General features: G+C 36.7%; 1 protein-coding gene across 1 annotated transcript in view; it reads right to left on the bottom strand.

Moving 5' to 3' along the window:
* LOC150082984 (uncharacterized) overlaps positions 1-18,457 on the bottom strand; it is a 201,443-nt gene that overhangs the window by 79,105 nt on the left and 103,881 nt on the right. Inside the window, exon 7 of the mRNA XM_090377713.1 lies at positions 1,243-1,364. Coding sequence (XP_090233839.1) covers positions 1,243-1,364 — 122 coding nt within the window. The remainder of the gene's footprint in view (positions 1-1,242; positions 1,365-18,457) is intronic.

Below are 18,457 nucleotides of genomic sequence, written 5' to 3'. Positions count from 1 at the left end.
CTATTAGTTTGACAATTCATGGTGTATTCAATAGTAAGAAAAAGTGGGTGGGACATGCTGTATAAAGTAATGAAATTTTTGGATATGGCGTACACGTGGTAAGAATATACCCAGATCCTTGACATAACGTGGCCTCGTCAATGCTCACCGCATACACACTACTCGGACTCCCTCCAGTCACTTTCTGGCAGAGTAGAGGTAGCAAGATTATACTAGCTGATCCGGAAGCCTCCTAGAGAGTTACCAATAGGTTCGGTCCGGTGTACTAACTAGCGGCCGGCCTGCAAACACCGTTTTAGAGCTGTACCCTCGAAATGTAAGGAATATTGGATCTCGCCACGACGTTCATCATAACCTCAAAAGTCATGAATCATACTGCATGATGGAAGAGATAGGGAAGGGTTGACCAGAACTTGGCTCTAGAGACTAAACATGGGTTCCACCACTTCAAGCCTCCAATAAGCAAAGTGGTGGTATTTCACCGGTTGATGAGAGTCATCTACCACCTAGTCTGCCTGGTAACAGAGGGGCGGCATTCCTCGACCCCTGCTTACGTTGGTTCACACCTGGGTGGTCACCCACCATGTAATTGTGCATGGAGGTTATACCCATGATTACTAACAGTCCCACCATCATGAAGGTGCAAGCAGAGGATTTGGCTGTCACAGACCGTCCGGACTTTGCTGAAACTGGGCCCACTTGACTCGAGTGTCACCCGAATATCAGTTCCATCAGCGTTTTAGACTCCCAGGTAGCAAGCACTGCTTGTCTGGCATATCTGCGAGAATGTCTGTGGCAACCTCAAGGACCATGGGATGCTTGCTGTAAGCTACTGTACCACAAGAGTTCCGAGTTTTACCTATCACGAACACACTCAAAATATACTTATACCAGGAAAATATTTTTTTCCAATACACCTGAAGTCCATGAAATTGAGGTTCATATAATCCATGGTTTACTGTATAAATCCAAGAACAACTGAAATATTTGTTTACTAATGATGAATATTACTCTTAAGGTATATAAAACAGAAACTACGAATCATATAAACACAAAAACAATTTAATGATTAGATTCAAAGTTTTTTAGTATTTAAATTACACAAAAAAATTCTATATTATATTACCAATGAATGGGTAATTAATATTGAAGTAAAAAAAACTGCCATATTTCACAAAACTTTTCTGATACATATAATTAAGAAATTCCTGTCCATAAACGGTTCAGCATAATTTAACTTACGTCTGACAAGAAAGTGCCATAGAAAAAATTGGAAGGCACGAAAGGAGACCTGCTGGTTGCCACCAATTCACCTGATGAAACCATTGGCTGCTGCCCAACTTAGGAAGAGCTTCACCCACAGTCTAGGAGAAAAAAAAAAAAAAAAAAAATCCCTTACAAAATCAATATTCTTTAATTACTTGTGAAATGTATAGAATAATGCAGAAATAGTAAAGGGCAAGTGTAAATGATAAGCAAAACAAAAGTAATCCACTTACAATATAAACTTGAGCAAAAAACATGAATTGTGAACTCAAGATATTTATTAATTTATAGCCAGTTTAGTTAAATAAAATTTATGTAATGACACTTTTGAGATTGGGAATAATCACCTCCTTATCCCTGCTAGAAAAATTCCTATATATCATTGACAATACACCATGAGCTACTCTTGCAGCCCATCTGCACTGCTCAGAGAACTTCATATCTGCCTGCACAACCACCCCCAGGTCCCTTTCATTCTCTACCACTGTCAGTGTAGTACCACAGAGTTGATACGTTACTCTGGGGTTGCTGTTTCCCATGTGTAGTACTTTACATTTGTCAATGTTAAACTTCATTTGCCACCTCTCAGCCCATCTGCTCAACCTTTCCAGATCCTGTTGCAGCAGCATAGTTTCAGTAGTGTCCTTAAGAACCCTGCCTACATTTGTATTGTCTGCAAACTTGGACATTAAGCTTGATATACCATCATCATTATCATTTATAAATACAGAAAACAATAATGGACCCAACACTGAGCCCTCAGGGATTCCACTAATAACATTAGTCCACGACGAGCAGTGTCCATTGATTACCACTCTCTGTCTTCTCCCCCTCAGCCACCCCTTTATCCACAGCAGCAATTTGCCTCCAATGCCACACTGCTCCAATTTGTGCAGCAGTCTTCCATGTGCAACAGTATTAAAAGCCTTTCTAAGATCCAAGTATATAATATCAAAGTTATTCCCTGCATCCAGTTCCTTTGTGACTGCATCATAGTATCCAATCAAATTGGTCAGGCAAGACTTCCACTTAACAAAACCATGCTGTGTCCGAGCTATAACTGAAGTCTTGTCTAAATGATCCTGCAGTGCTTCTTTAACTCCATTAATTAGTGCCTCCATTAATTTTCCTGGAACAGAAGTTAAACTCACAGGTCTATAATTACTTGTGTCAGCCTTTGATCCTCCTTTGTGAATTGGGGTCACATTTGCACATCTTCAGTCTGTGTTAAGGAAGCTCTCATAATTATGGCTAACGGTTTGCTTACTTCCTCTGCTGCCTCCTTTAATATAACTGGATAGATCCCATACACCCTGGGTGCCTTTCTTGTGTTTATCTTCAACAATTTCTCCTCCACTTTACTCTCAGTTATTACAAGATTCTCTAGCTTACTGCTAGAGTTGAATACACCTCTGGCTTTCCCCTCGCTAAATAACTCCTCATGTGTGAATGTCGATGCAAAATATTCATTTAGTTTGTTAGCTACCTGAGCAGGATCATCAACAGTTGACCCATCGATATCAAGTGGACCAATCTGATTAATCCCCTTCCTTCTAGAGTTTACATAAGCAAAGAACTCTTTGCTGTTTTTCTTTGCATCCCTTGCCAAAGATTTCTCGTAATCTGCCTTCGCCTGCCTAACCTCCTTGGTAACTTGATTACAGATCAACTTGTATCTATCATAGGCTTCTGTGTCATGTGTTAATTTGTATGTATCCCATGCATGTTTCTTCTCTGCCATATGCCTCATTAGTTCATCTGACATCCATTTAGGCCTAAACCTTGAACAATATTTCTTAGTTGGTATGTAAAGCCTAGTAGCTTCCAAGATAAGTTCTTTGAATGCTTCCCATTTTGCATTTGCTGTTGGTAACATCATCAGCTGGTCCCACTGTATAGAACCTAAATACTGTCTCAGTCCATCGTAGTCACCTTTACGAAAGCAATAACCCTTCCCTTTACCCCTAATGGTAGTTACCTCTTTGAGTAAATCCCACTACAGCACACTGTGATCACTGCCACCTAGTGGTTCATTTATCTGCAGATTCTTAATGCATGAAGAATCACTGCTGATAATCAAATCAAGAGTATTCCTCCCTCTAGTTGCCTCCCAAACATGCTGATGTAGAAAACAATCATCCAATAAATCCACAAAAGCCTTGCTAGTGTGTGAGTGACCAGCTCCAAATTCCAGTCAATATCTGGGAAATTAAAATCTCCCATTATAAGACTCTCTGATTTACTGGCCCACTCTATTTCCCTGTACAGTTTCTTATTATACTCATCAGTGTCATTAGGCCTATAGCACACTCCTACTCTTAATTTGGATCTCCCAATGCTTATGTCACACCAAACTGACTCGACACTGCACTGTCCAGCGATGTCGACTGGCTTCACTTCCTTGGATTTTATGTATTTCTTAACTAATAGCATAACCCCTCCTCCCTTCCTATCCAGTCTATCCTTTCTGTAGACGTTGTACTCCCCAAATTCCAGTTCTGCATTCCTTATATCTGTGTGACACCACGTCTCTGATATCCTAACAATATCTGCCTTTGATGTTTTGAGCAATACCTCAAATTCATCAAATTTATTTACTAAACTCCTAGCATTGGTGTACACGCAGGTATACATGCACCTATTTCTATTCTTAGCTACCCTAATGCAACCCATGTGTTTACTTGTACCGCAATGACTCCCAGCAGTCTCTGAAATATCCTGCATCTTGTTTTTCAGGCTTCTGCTCATTCCAATAGAAGCAGTGCAAGAATCTCTTTCACCTCTGCCAGTGGCTACTGTTAATCTATTTGTCTTTGTCTCCCCCCAAGCTAGCAGTTTTCCGACCCACCTAACACTGCCTCGATAGCATTAGCAAATATTCTTGACTAATTTCTGACAAATTAACTAATGTTAGACTAATTACAGATGGAAAATCTCAAAAGGACGACATATTGCTTCAAGCACATGTTAAGAATAAAATATATTACGCTGCTGTACTAAAGGATTACACTTTTGATCAGTTCTTTCATCTTTACAATTAAGGCAATGCCTCATTAACGGTTCAGAAAATTGATTTACCTTTATTCTTAAGTTACTGATTTCTGTAATGAGCACCACTGTTCTCTGTTAACTTTTAAATGGATGGGATTCTTCAGGTGCATATTTTAAGAACATAAAATGAAAGACCTCACCTTCATTTTCTTCATAAATATAAAGCTATTAATGATAGAACAAAATATTTTTAGCATTTCCACCGGTTGATGAGAGTCATCTACCACCTAGTACTGCCCGGTAATAGAGTTTCTTATAACAAGAAGACTGTAGTAAAATAATGTAACCTTTCAAACAGGTTGCCTCCCTCTTTTCACATAAAACAGACGAATGATGCCTTCAAATTCATTATACTGAAATGGATTAAAGTATGTAATCCCTTTAAAACTTATAAAACATTGCTTATCTTTGTTTCAAATATCATCTTTGCTCAAAAGCAGGGAAAAAAAAAAAAAAAAAAACTTTGAAAACACAAACTTAAAAATTCTTATGGCAGTTAAGCATTAAAACTCCACGAAATCGCTTCAGTATTTCTATATGCTACAAATCTCTTGAAAGCTCTATTATATTTTAACATTTGTTAATGTACATAGCACACTATTTTTCACACACATTAAATTATTTCCTAAATTAATTTAATTTTTTTCTAGGATTAATAGAAGTGAAAAGTAAATAACTATCTTGTTAGCAATTAATCATTAATTGATCAACTAATAATTTATATTAGTTATAATTATAACATTAATGATTTGACATACTCAGAATCAATGGCGAAGGCACCCATCCAATCCCAAAATACATCAAATCACCGAGAAGCGACCATGAATGAAGACATTTTGTCAATTAAGAAAATCAAGTGAAAAAATGATTATGGCGATGATATAAAATAATTTAAACTTTTACTTTCCTTCTTTCCTAAAGTAAAATTTTAAATTATTTTATATCATCGCTATAATAATTTTTTTGCTTGATTTCATTAATGGACAATGTTTTCCTTCACTCATGGTTGCTTCTCGGTGGTTTGATGTATTTTGGGGTTGGGTCGAGGCACTTTGGCCATCAATTTCGGGTACATCAAATCATTAATGTTTCTTTGGGTGTGAGAATTCATTGGATATAGTTTTATAATCCTTTAAATTTTGGAGAGTGTTGAATCAAAATGTTCTACGGGCAATATTGTGGTAAATTCCTATTATTCTTCTATAAATACAAAATAAAGTAAAAAGAAGTATACAGGGATTAAAAATAAATTCTCAATATTACACACACACACACGGTGGATTCCGGTTATTTGGGCCACCGGTTAATCGGGGCAAATCTTAAAAAACAGAACCCAATCGAGAAAATAGCCAGGGTTTACTTCGCTTAATTGGGACAACATGCTGTTTAATTGGGGCAGGAGATCGCGGCACTGGAGATTACCCTACAATTGTCTCCGACCGTACCATGTGGTTCAGTTGGATTTCTGGAGGTCACAACCATAAAACAATAACAATTAGCAGTCACCTGTTTATTGGACTTTTCTATTAGTGCAATCTATCATAAATGGATAGTAAACTCAATCTTATTGAATTTGCGATAATACCAAAAGCTGGAATTCTGTGGGTTATTACAGCATGAATTGTTGAGGAGGCTTCCATCCTGCAGTGGGTTGATAATGGCTACAGTTTACCTTTTTTATGGTGAAATGTGTTTACACTTCTACTCTGTTCTCACTTGCGCATATCGTGTTACTTGAAATTTGTGTGTGCTGTGTTCTTTGTTATTGATTGCTTATCTTTTTACTGTTTTAAATTCTAACCCTCACCCACAAATGTCAGTGAACAGAAATAAACTAGTTAGTATGTACATATTACATTACATATTAATTATTCCGATTTTCATGTATATTCTTCCGATTTTCACGTATCATTAATTTTTTAATTGGTAAGATAATAAAGGGTAAATTTGTGCTTAATATTTCTTTAATTTTATAGCCTATGGATAATATTCCTCCTATTTTCGTTAATTAGAATCGCTGTTTAATAGAATTTAAATTCAATTCACAAAAGTGATCACAATGACCAGGGTGCCTCCGTAGCCAGGTGGGTGGGCAGGAGCAGCAGTGCATAACACACGCTCCTTGATTAGACCGCGGTTCGAGCCCGTGACCACCAAAATACAGAGGATGCGGAAAGGTCAGGGAATGACCACCGCATATCCCCGGAGCAATATGGCCTTAGTTGCTAATGCTCCTAAAAACCAAATAACAACAAACAATGACCAGCACTTACTACACATTGTATAGTGAACGGTACTTTACTATGGTGACACCATCGTAACGTAATCAGATTGTACAGTGAACCAACTGTAAAGTGGGGGTCCATTGTATTTTTAACTTTTTTATGTGAAACTTCGGATAATTGGGGCAGCCGCTTAATTGGGCCAAAATGCACTAGTCCTGATGTGTCCCAAATAACTGGAATCGACTGTATTTGTAAAAATTTGAAAATGTGACGAGTAGTTTTGGATAAAATCTAAGTGCACAAGGCCCAGTCAGATGTGTAAAAGTAGTAAAACTTATTTTGTGCACTTGTAAAATTATCATAGTCAATTAAAATATGTTTTATAGTTAAAATGGCATCACAAGCCTTGCACATAGGAGGATCATCAGCTCTCAGCAGGAAAGAGCACGTGACATGACTGTCTCCTATGTGTAGTTCAGTAAGAACAATGTATTTGCTAAAATTCCTGCGCAGACTAGACTGCCATGTTTCAATTACAGGCTTTATCTGATATAATTTATTTGTTGTCTGGCCATTCCACAAATCTTGCCATTGGGAGTATATCTTGTATTATTATTCATGGGAATTACTATAAACCGTTTAGGGCTGAAGCCTCAAGCTATGGAAAAGTCTAGACTATGCATAAGTATAGTGCAAAAGCATCAATAATACATAGCCAAATCTGAATTAACAGTCTTCTCCTCAGGTGAGGCGTTACTTATTCGAAGTAGTGCAACTCGTTGTGAAGGTATTCACAATATGAGATATAACTTAAAACGATGCCATTTTGCTAACATTCTGTTAATTCAGATTTGGCTATGTATTATTGATGCTTTTGCACTATACTTATATATAGTCATGGGAATTGCTTATTTGGCTGTGGTATCAGCCAAATCATTTCCGCTAATTCCAATGTGGCCAGAGATCCAGCAGAAGCAGATGTCAAATTCATGTTCAAGGAGAGAGAGAGAGTCTTCTGCTGAACCCAAGAAAGGACTGAACGAGAATTATATCTTAATGCTAATAAAGCCTGTAATACGTTCAAAGAATCGGAATATATAATATACCATTGGTACTGGCAAATTCTGATGTGACCCAAGGCTAACTCTATAGCATGCAGCTCTGCATGTATATGCTGCATTCAGGGAGAATCTGCTAGGATACAGTGATCTAGAAAGACAGCAGCAGCAGATCCTACAAGTGATTCCAACTTTTAACCATCTGTGTAAACTGGCAAGAAGTCAGAATGTTCAGCTCAGTGTGCTAAATAGAGCTGCAGGTAGACATAGTATTAGATCTTATCCAATTCTTAAAGGAAAAGTCAAATGCTGGAACATGAGCATGCCAAGGTAGAAAAACCAAGGGTTTGCTTTGGTGTTTGGACAGCCTTGTCTACCATGCAATGTTCCCTCTAAGCTGCGCAGGTGTGCAGCAACTGAAATGCTGCCGAGCACTGCTAAATTTTTGCCGTGCAGCTGAAATTTTCTTTTAAAAATGCTGCTGGAAGCACATTAAACACTTGAAAGGAATGCATACAAAACTGAATGATAATAACACAGAAGCTATGGAAGGTGCACCCAGTGCCAAAAATTCAAATTTTTATTAAAAATTGTTAGAACAAGGTAAAAATTAGTTTCTATAAAATTTGTATGATAGTAGTTGTTTTGCTAAAATCATAAGTTTCTTCACTTAATTAATTTGTTTGGTATTGCCAAATAATTATTATTTTTAGTATCCTTACAATGTCAAAAGGAAAGGCTGAAGGAGAGTTAAATGTTTTGAAGAACAAAGCTTGTGCAAGATTTAAGAAGGAATAGCTTTTGTAGCTCATAGAAACTTCTTTGCATCAAAAACCATCTTTGCATCAAAAACAAAAAATGACAACTGGCAATATTTTTAAATATCGAGATACTGGCGATGTATGTACTGTGGGGGGGGGTGTATTTTAGTGATTTTATTTTTTGATTTTATATTATTCGGTTATATTTATCCCCTATTAACAACTCCCCTTTCTATAATTCCCTTTTATAGTAACTCCCCACTTGCGCATCTGACTATTTTACTTCACAGAAAATTCCAAGTTCTAGGGGAAATCTCCTTGAGGTGTTTAATTCCCTTCGGATAGGCTTTTTCTCAGAATAACAAAGAGACTCACAAATGTTGTATAATAAAAATACAGTTTATTGGACACTTTTACATAGATACATCAAACAAAAGAAATTTATTAAACTCATGACCAAATAGATTTAATTTCATCTTCTTATAACAGAATGTAAATGAGCAAAGTAATTTGCCTATTGAGCAAACTCAAGGAGGGCTATTTCCTTTACATAAATCATAAACAACTATCTCCTCTTTTAAACTAACAAAATGTTTCTACTTCCTTACTCCTGAGTTCAATTATCTTTCAAAAGAATCTATTAACATTCTCCTTTCATTACAAAACAATTCCTACTCCAAATTGATAAAGCTCCGATACTCTTAATTTCAGTATAAATCATTACTCTGGTTTCTAACAGATTATAGCCTACAACCTTCTCTAATCTAGGTAATCAATACTATCAAATTTCTACAATTAACTACTAGCACATTTGGGGGTTACTGACATCCGTCTATCCCCTTCCAAAATTCATACTTAGTCATTCACTTATTTAACCAAATATTAACAAGTATCAATCACATCAAAAATTTTATATCTATTCTCTTCCAAAATTTATCTATATGTATATTGACTTGCCCTGGGTAATGTCCTTCAGTCCATAACATTCACTAACTTATTCATTACAATAAAGTACTACTTATACATATGTGTTCAATCAAAAGTTCTGATAAATTGGTTATCAAGTGTCTATAATCGATGTGATGGTGAGAGTACTTAAACTAATCACTTACTGACATAACTTGGCAGACTTCACGGTACATCCTTCTCTAAGCGAGTAGGGGATTCTTTCTATCTGGGTCGCATCTCACAATCACTGGGGGAGTTCGATATAAGATACTGGATTCCTTCCTGGGTACCTTTTTATTTCTTTATGGACGCATTAATTTCATCTGATCAGAATGGCTGTACTCTTTTTGTCCGGCTTCGGATTTCATCAGCTCCAGCGTACTTGCTCTCAGAATATCAGGCAATATCGTTCCTTCATAATGGAGTTGACTCCTTCTCATCTACTTTAAGGATCTTGAAAAATTTTCCCTCTTTTCTATGGCACGTGTTCATCTCTCACTTCGAAACTCAGTCTACTTTTGACTGACTGTCTGACCAACTTCTGCACCTCATCTTCATCTTTCCACTTACTCGACTGCCTCTCTCACTAACTTATTAGATCAACGACTTAACTGTTCACCTAAAGCTTATCTACCCCTCATACTGACTACACATTAAACTTAGCCACTTTTCTCCACCGGCTACTCTATCTAAAAAAACTCATTCCTTTCTTTTCTTCTCCAACTCTCATCTTACTGCCCCACTCACTGACACTGACCCACTCTCATCTTACTGCCCCACTCAGACACTGACACTGACCCACTCTCTTCTTACTGCCCAACTCACTGACACTCTCTCTCCCTGTCCGTCCTTTCCACAATTTTTCTTCCGCGTTTGTCACGCCTTCCACCAGTGGTTCTACCAATCTCCTCCTTCCTATATTCATTTTTATCCTTTCATTTGTTGGCAGGTCAGCCAGCCCTGGTAGCACGTGATTCACAATACCCCTCTCCTTTTTTATTTCCTACCTGTTGACATCCGTTGAGCTCTTTCATGTAGGCCGAATGTATCAAAACAACTCCTTCTGGGTCATCACAGCTTGTCTCAAAAGCACTACAGACAAACCACAAATGTGTCACTGGAGACCATCGCGTCTATTTTTAGAGGCTTGTGTGTGCGTTTAGCCATATGCGTTTCCGGTGCGTGACCCCTCATAAACTTGTTGCGCCGTACCACCTGCTGGGCTTGCTTTAGTATTTTCCGTCAGTTTTCTGTTTTGACGGATGCAAAGCTAATTTTTCTGTTTTTCGTTCTTCCTACCTTTTAAGTTTTACAATCCTTACTGGATAATTCTTGTTTATAGAAACTGACGCTATTAACATTTCTCCCAACGGCAAGAATCCAAAAAGGAAAACTAACTTCAGAAGTCAAAAAAATATATTTTATTTTTGTAAGATTTTCAGATCTTACAGTACCATTTGTCTGGAAGCAAAAGCTGGGGGAGAGTTCGGTAGTGGAAAAATATGGAAAGAATGGAAGTTAGATTACTTAAAATGGCACCTCAACCAGAAAATTCATGTAGATGCAGTTATCAAATTATGCAACCAGAAGAAATGTGGAATTTTGCGAATTTTAACTGAAACTCCAAAAGAGCATGAAGCAAGAGTGGAACAAGATGAGCGAAAGAAGTCTGACTCCATTATGGTCAAGGTGCTGATTGATAACATTATCTTAGCAATTACAATTAATGCTTCAATGCATTCTGTGCAAGAAATTCATGCACATGTGTCCAAAAATTTTGCATTTAGCCAGCGGGCAGTTGGTTTGTGGAATAGACTTCCATCACTTGTTGTTGAAGTTGATAGCCTAAACAAATTTAAGGCTCAGCTGGACGGGTATTTCGAACGAACGGAGGGGTGAAATGGGAGTAGTGGTTGTGCTTTTTTTTTTTTTTTTTTTGGCTGATGCTGAATAAGCTTGCTTTCTTGCATCGTATGCCTCTACTAATGCTAATATGTCAATATACCACCGATTTGGTGCAGCAAGAGCTATGCATTTGAATTTGACTATATCAGCTTTGTAGTGCAGAAACAAATAATGGGAGAACTGCAGAACTCCACTCTCGATACATTAATTGCTGATGAAAGTACAGAATTTCTGTACAGAAAATGTTAATTTTGTATTTTAAGTTCCATCCAGAAAATGAAACTTCCTATAGGACTGTGTTTGCAGGTATTTTGAAACTAACTGCATGTGACAATATAACTATTGTCAAAGCAATAAGAACATTTTATATCAAGAACAATCTTGATCTTCAAAAGATGGTGATGTTTACATCAGATGGAGCACATGTTATGCTTGAAAAGAATAGTGGGTGGCAGCAATTCTTCGACGAGAAATAAAGCAACTGTCTGAACATTGTCCACAGAGAAGACCTGGGATTAGACAATGAATGGAAAAAAAGTGTCAATCATGCTAGATATAGAAACACTGTTACGAACAGTATATTCAATACTCAGTAGGTTTTCTATTAAAAAAGGGAAAGCTAAAAGAATTAGCCAATGTCACAGAATGTGATGTTTTATCATTTTGACCACTAAACGAAACAAGATGGCTGTCAAGACATTTTGCCATAACTACTTTAACGAGAAATTACGAAGTTTTAATCCAGTATCGTAAAGAGCAAGTTAATGAATGTAACGATCCAACCAGTAACTACTGCCTGAAGATTTTGACCAATCCACAATATCGAGTAGCATTAACCGTTCTTAATGATGTTTTAGAATATCTGGCATCTCTCTGTAAATTCCTTCAGAAAAGTTGTTTGAATACATTTGGAAGCACTGCAGTATGCAAAAGCAAAAATTAACAAGATAGGTAGAAACAGGCCTGCAGTCTCAGGATTCATACTAAATATAATAATGCAGTATTGCCGAGAAAAAACAGGTTGAAGTAAAATTCCTTTAATAAACTTGGAACAAATTAAAATATAAAACAAAAACAAAAGTAATAAATCACAATAGCTTTTGGAAGGATGATGCCCTTCTTCAGCTATAACTTTTATTACAAAATACAAAATGTATTTTGGTACACCATAGCATGACCACCAATAGCTGGTCATGCGAGGTGGAAACTGCATGATACAGGTGCAGGCAACAATTAGTTGTTTGAAGTAGCGGCTTGCAGTTGTAGCTGTAACGTTTGGCTAAGCTGCAGGTGCCAACGTTTGTCACTTAGGAGGATGGTTGCCTCAGTGATGGGATGAATACAACCTCCTCTGTTTCGGTTAAAGGAAAGCAATTCGTTCGGGGGATGTTGAACACTCAGTGATCACCGAGCACTTCTGGTCTACCCATGCCGCAGCGTAGAGATTATTGACTGATCCTGTCACTACAGTCATCGTGTCTGACTGGAATTGCTCCTCATCTCATGTTGTAGTGATTCCTTTAAATGAAACAGAGGAGGTCGTATCCATCCCATCACTGAGGCAACCATCGTCCTAAATGACAAAGGTTGCCACCTGCAACCTAGCCAAACGTTACAGCTACAACTGCAAGCCTCTACTTCCAACAACTAACTGTTGCCTGCACCTGTATCACAGTTTCCACCTTGCATGACCACCATAGCTGGGCATATGGTATTCTGTAATAACTCTTACAACTGAAGAACGGTGTCTTCCATCCAAAAGCTATTGTGATTTATTACTTTTATTTTTGTTTGTCCCAAGTTTATTATAGGAATTTTTACAAACGTTACAGCTACAACTGCAAGCCTCTACTTCCAACAACTAACTGTTGCCTGCACCTGTATCACAGTTTCCACCTTGCATGACCACCATAGCTGGGCATATGGTATTCTGTAATAACTCTTACAACTGAAGAACGGTGTCTTCCATCCAAAAGCTATTGTGATTTATTACTTTTATTTTTGTTTGTCCCAAGTTTATTATAGGAATTTTAATTCAACCAGTTTATTTTTTACGTTTTTTCTCAGTGATACTGCATTATTATATTCAGTAACAAGGTAAGGTCACAGTATCTTGGCCATACTGTTTATTGGAGTAACAAAGTAAAAGATTTGCTTTCATCTATAAGTTCTGATGCCGATACTACTCCTATTATTCTATTCATTAAACGTGTGTGTAATCACTTGGACAATAGATTTCCTGATGATGAGTTAAAAGAATGTCAAGCATTTGACCCAACTGCTATGGCAAACGCAACCAATTTTGAATTTGGAGAAGAGAATGTTAAACAATTAATAAAAAAATACTCAGCTACCATTACAATAAACAAAAGCATTGCCACAATAATATCACAGGAGTACTGTGATTTGAAATTAGCCATTTCTGAGAAGGTGAAGAGTGGTTCAATTAAGTTATTCAGTGATATGTTGAACTACATGCTCAAAAACGAAGAACTGTCAATTCTTGTTTACATCTGTGGAACATTTCAAGCTTCTAGTGCTGAATGTGAACATGGATTCAGTGTCATGAATTCCATCAAATGTAAATCTAGAAACAGACTGGAAGTTGAACATTTGGATGATCTGATGATGATTAAGACCTATCTTTCATCTGGGTGCGAAATTAATCTAGATAGTGTTTATGGTCAATGGATTTCTAACAAGGACAGACAAGAAAAAGTTCTTGAAGCACAAAATAATTTTCTTTGTTGTGCTGATTTTTATTGTACTATTCAATTAATAAATATTCTTATTATGTATATTACAGAAAAGTTTCAAAGTGCTTTGAAGAAAACTTTGAAAAATTAGAGGGAACGTTGCTACTATGATACGTACATCTTGGAGTAGCACTTGGACATGAATACCAAAAGGATGATTGGCAATCCGACAGGTTGTACAGGTTTACCCATAGTAACTTACAAATGGATTTCCATGCAGGATGGTCTGGAATGGATTTCAGTTTTAACGCATACTTTAGAGACAAGTGTTTAAAAGCGAACAGTTGTTTATTTCTTTCCACATATAAGCTCTGTACAGGAGATGTTCGAAATGCTCCAACAACAATACAGATAGCCTCATGATGGATGGGGCCCAGCCACTGTTTCTGGCTGGTGCATGTACATGGAACCCATAATCCAGTTTAGATCACACAGGTGCACAGTAGATGAATATGTTCAAAAAAAAAAAAAAAAAAAAAACTTTTTACCAAATTTTACATCTAGTACTACTAGAACAGCATTTTGTCCAAGCCTCAATTCAGGTTCAGGATGAAGATTACTTTTACAACAAAAATGTATGCAAACAGTCTTTTGCAGAAAGAACCTGAATCCATTAGTGAGGAGTTAAGGTGATCAATGGTTTGTTAGAATTATCTTTCAATAACACTCATGTTACATGATGGAGAAAATATGATAGCCATTTACAGTTAGAGGAAGTTGTTCTGTGGTGGAACTTACCTCAGTGAAAAGTGTAACACTTAAAACTGATCTGGTACTCCCTCCTCTTGGCAAAAAGGACAAGAGAGATGGTGGATCCTACAAAAACTTGGAAAGACTGATTTTCTGGTGGACTGGGTAATAGATGATGTGAAACATATCCACAATTCCTTTTGACTCTAATGACAAGTGTAACATGCTTTGGCTCATGCATGTTTAAAGGCTATTAGATTGGCCATGGTAGGATATCTTCAGAACATCTCTTTTTTTTGTTGCTGTGCATTCTGCATTCACTGTGGTTTGGGAAAAAATATAAACCTGGTAAACATTTTCAGAATGGCAGTTGTAGCTGCATGAACAATATTCAATTCTCAACTACCTACAGAAGCAACTTTTTCCAGTGATCTACAACTTACTGGCTAAAAGAAAATTTCCTACAGTCAACCTCTTCCCTTGTAATTTGAATTTATGGTCCCTAGTTCTGGAATCCTTTATAACAGTGCAAGCTCCACTTTTCTTCATTTTACTATCCCCTTGCAGATCCTTATCAATCAGGGTTGATCTAAAGTGCCTGGCTACCAAGCTCTATAACCCATATAACTGAAGTCTTACTTTGTATGGTGACCTCTTTTGATGATCTCACCATGTGGGTTGCCCATCTTTGACCCTTTCAAGAAACTCATCTTTTTTTTAGATGAAGTCTCCATACTTGGACACAGTATTCTATATGCAGTCTTACAATTGCCTTATATATAGTGTAAAGATAGGGGATTACGACCTCCCTATCTTTACAGGCTATTGTTCGATAAATCATCGAACCACAGCCACAGGCTTTCCTGGCTTCCTGTTTACACTACACTGAGAACTTCATATCTGCCAACATCATAAATCCAAGATCTCTTTCTTCCTCTATTATTTTTAATTCAACCCCACCAAACATTTTGTGAGGTTGAATTTAAAACAGTTAAACTATTATTTTGGGATTACCATTATCCAAGTGTAAAAACTTGTATTTTTCTACATGAAAACATAGTTGCAACTTTTCTGGCCATTCTTGATGCCTGTTCAAGTCATCTTGGAGGCATGCTGCTTGACACTGATCATTAATGACTACCATTTTTATATCATCTGCAATTTGACAATGCTCCCTCTATCCATTCATCAATGTTGTTTATGAAAATTGTAAATAACAGTGGTCCAAGAACCAATCCTTGGGGACACACTATTGATGTTACACTGATCTGAAGAATATCTATTAATCACAATCCTTTGCCCTCTGCTTTGCAGCCACCCTGCAATCCACATTAGAATTTTTCCAGTAATCCCAACATGTACCAGCTTACACAGTACTCTCTCATGAGGGAGTCAAATGGATTGCTAAAATCCAAATAAATTATGTTGAAACTGTTTCTTATATCCAGCTCATGAGTAACTTTGTCAAAAGAGCTTACTAAGTTAGTTCAACATGATTTTCCCTTAACAAAACCATGGTGTGTGTGTGTGTGTGTTCTTCAGAATGCAATTTCTATCTAAATATCCCTGGATTGCACACTTACTCATTGCCTCTAGGATTTTCCCTATCCCTTAAGTCAGACTAACCAGTCTGTAGCAACTGACTTCACTCTTGGAACTGCTTTTTTTTTTTTTTGGTGATACCTTGGTACTCCTCAATCCAAATTAATTTCTCCTGAGTCCAATGATGCTCTCATAATTAACTTCAATGATTCAATGCCTTCTGGCTACTTCCCTCAAAATTACTAGATATAGGACATTGACTCCAGGAGCCTTATTTGCTTTTAGGTCCAAAACTTTTTCTAGTATACAATCTGTAATTTCAAATATGCTAATTTCTTCTGTCTCAGACTCATCTCACCATGAAAGGTCTTTTGTCGGGAAAGACTGATGCAAAATACCTATTCAATTCATCAGCAACATCAGCTGGATTATCTAAGACTTTACAACCAATTATACATGGGTCCTATCTGGTTTATTTTCTACTTTGTATTTACTCAGCCTTGACAACCTTAAGCTTTTCTGTGGTGCTATTACAGATCAACTTTCAGCTGTTGTAGGCTTCAGAATTTTTCATTACTCTTAACTCTCCCATGCCATCTTCTGCTCTATTAGACTGGCCAGCTCTGTATTCATTCATCTTAGTATCCTCCTCATGGACTAGATCAGGGGTCGTCAAAACCTTTTAATACCTACCGCCCACTTTTCTATCTTTGATGGCAAAATTTCCTTACAGCCCACCAGTGCCGCAGTAACACAATTTAGCACAAGTGTGGAGTAATTTTTAGAGGGGAGGGTTTGTAAAAAATATGTACTTAAATTTATCCTTTATGTATGTTTATACATAGATAATTTAAATTTAATGAATTTCTGCATCTCCATTGATACAGTGCCTACTAGTGCGGGAGCTGCTTAAATTGAAGAAAAAGAAAGTTAAAATGTGAAAACAATAAAGTTTATTGAAATTACCTTTAATTAATGATTAATGAGATCCTTGAGGCTGATGCTGTGAGACTAAATATTTGATATCTGGTTTGATTTTCGTAAGGAATAAATGAAGGTCTCCTCTTTCGGTGATATCCAGACGGTTTCTCCGTTTCGTGATAATATGATTAACAGCACTAAAGCCTGATTCTACAAGACACGAGGTAGGAAAAGGTATCAATAAATTAAATATCATTTTCCACATATTTGGATATAACACATGCATTTTTTTTTATTTTGTCAGAGTTTTTGGTATCCACCACTATCGGAAATTATATTTGCTCTCTTCATCATATTTAAGTTCTAATAGTTCTTCTTGGCAAGTTATATCAACCTCAGCAAAATTTGCAGTAAAAGGATTTATCATCCAGTCATACACCTTCAAGTTCAAAATATCTTTAAATCCTTTTTCCATATCCAATTTAAGTTCGTTGAGGTGGCTAATGAACCTTTCAATCTCCACTGGATTACATCATTTTTTATGGATGATAATTTGGGAAACTGATGAAATTCTCTCTTCAAAAGATTATGATGGAGAAGATCAAGTTTTTCGATAAATAATGACTATTTTTGCAACTGATAAGAGTTATATTGGCTTCTTGAAGCTGCAATTAATTTCATTAAATCTCTTGAAAATGTCTGCCAAATAAAAGGCATCATTCTTTACTGTTCTTAATTGTTGACGGAGACCAGCCTCATTATTACTTAAAAAAAAAAAAAAAAAAAAACTGTATGACACTATCATATAATGCTACAAAATGAGACAAGCATGTACCCTTTGAGAGCCATCGAACTTCTGTGTGTAAAAGCAACCTAATAAATTGCTCATTATTGTCCTGGAACAGCTGTCGAAACAATATATCATCTTTGGCATTAGATTTGATCTTATTTACAGCTCTAATTATTATACTTAATGATGAATGGAGACTTGTACTTAAATGTTGTCTGTGCACCACAACACTGAATACCCAAAACATTTGGCACTTTTTCCTTCAAATAAGCAACAAATCCACGATAGTGACCTACCATTGATGGTGCTCCATCAGTAGCGCATACAACAATATTGTTCAAGGGTATATCATTTTTTGCAAGTATGATTTCACAGCATTAAATATTGATAATCCTTTTGTATCTGTAATAAGATTTAGAGTGAATAGCATTTCTTCTTGTAATGTATTGTTTTCATCAAGGTACCGTATATATGTCATCAACAGAGCATTATTATCTGCAAAAGCAGACTTGTCCAACTGTATGGAAAATGAAAAGTTTTGGAA

The sequence above is a fragment of the Mastigoproctus giganteus genome, chromosome 7 (genome assembly GCF_048544385.1).
Source record: "Mastigoproctus giganteus isolate SK-2022 chromosome 7, ASM4854438v1, whole genome shotgun sequence".
Taxonomy (NCBI): Eukaryota; Metazoa; Arthropoda; class Arachnida; order Uropygi; family Thelyphonidae; genus Mastigoproctus; species Mastigoproctus giganteus.
This window is presented reverse-complemented; position numbering and strand designations above follow the sequence as displayed.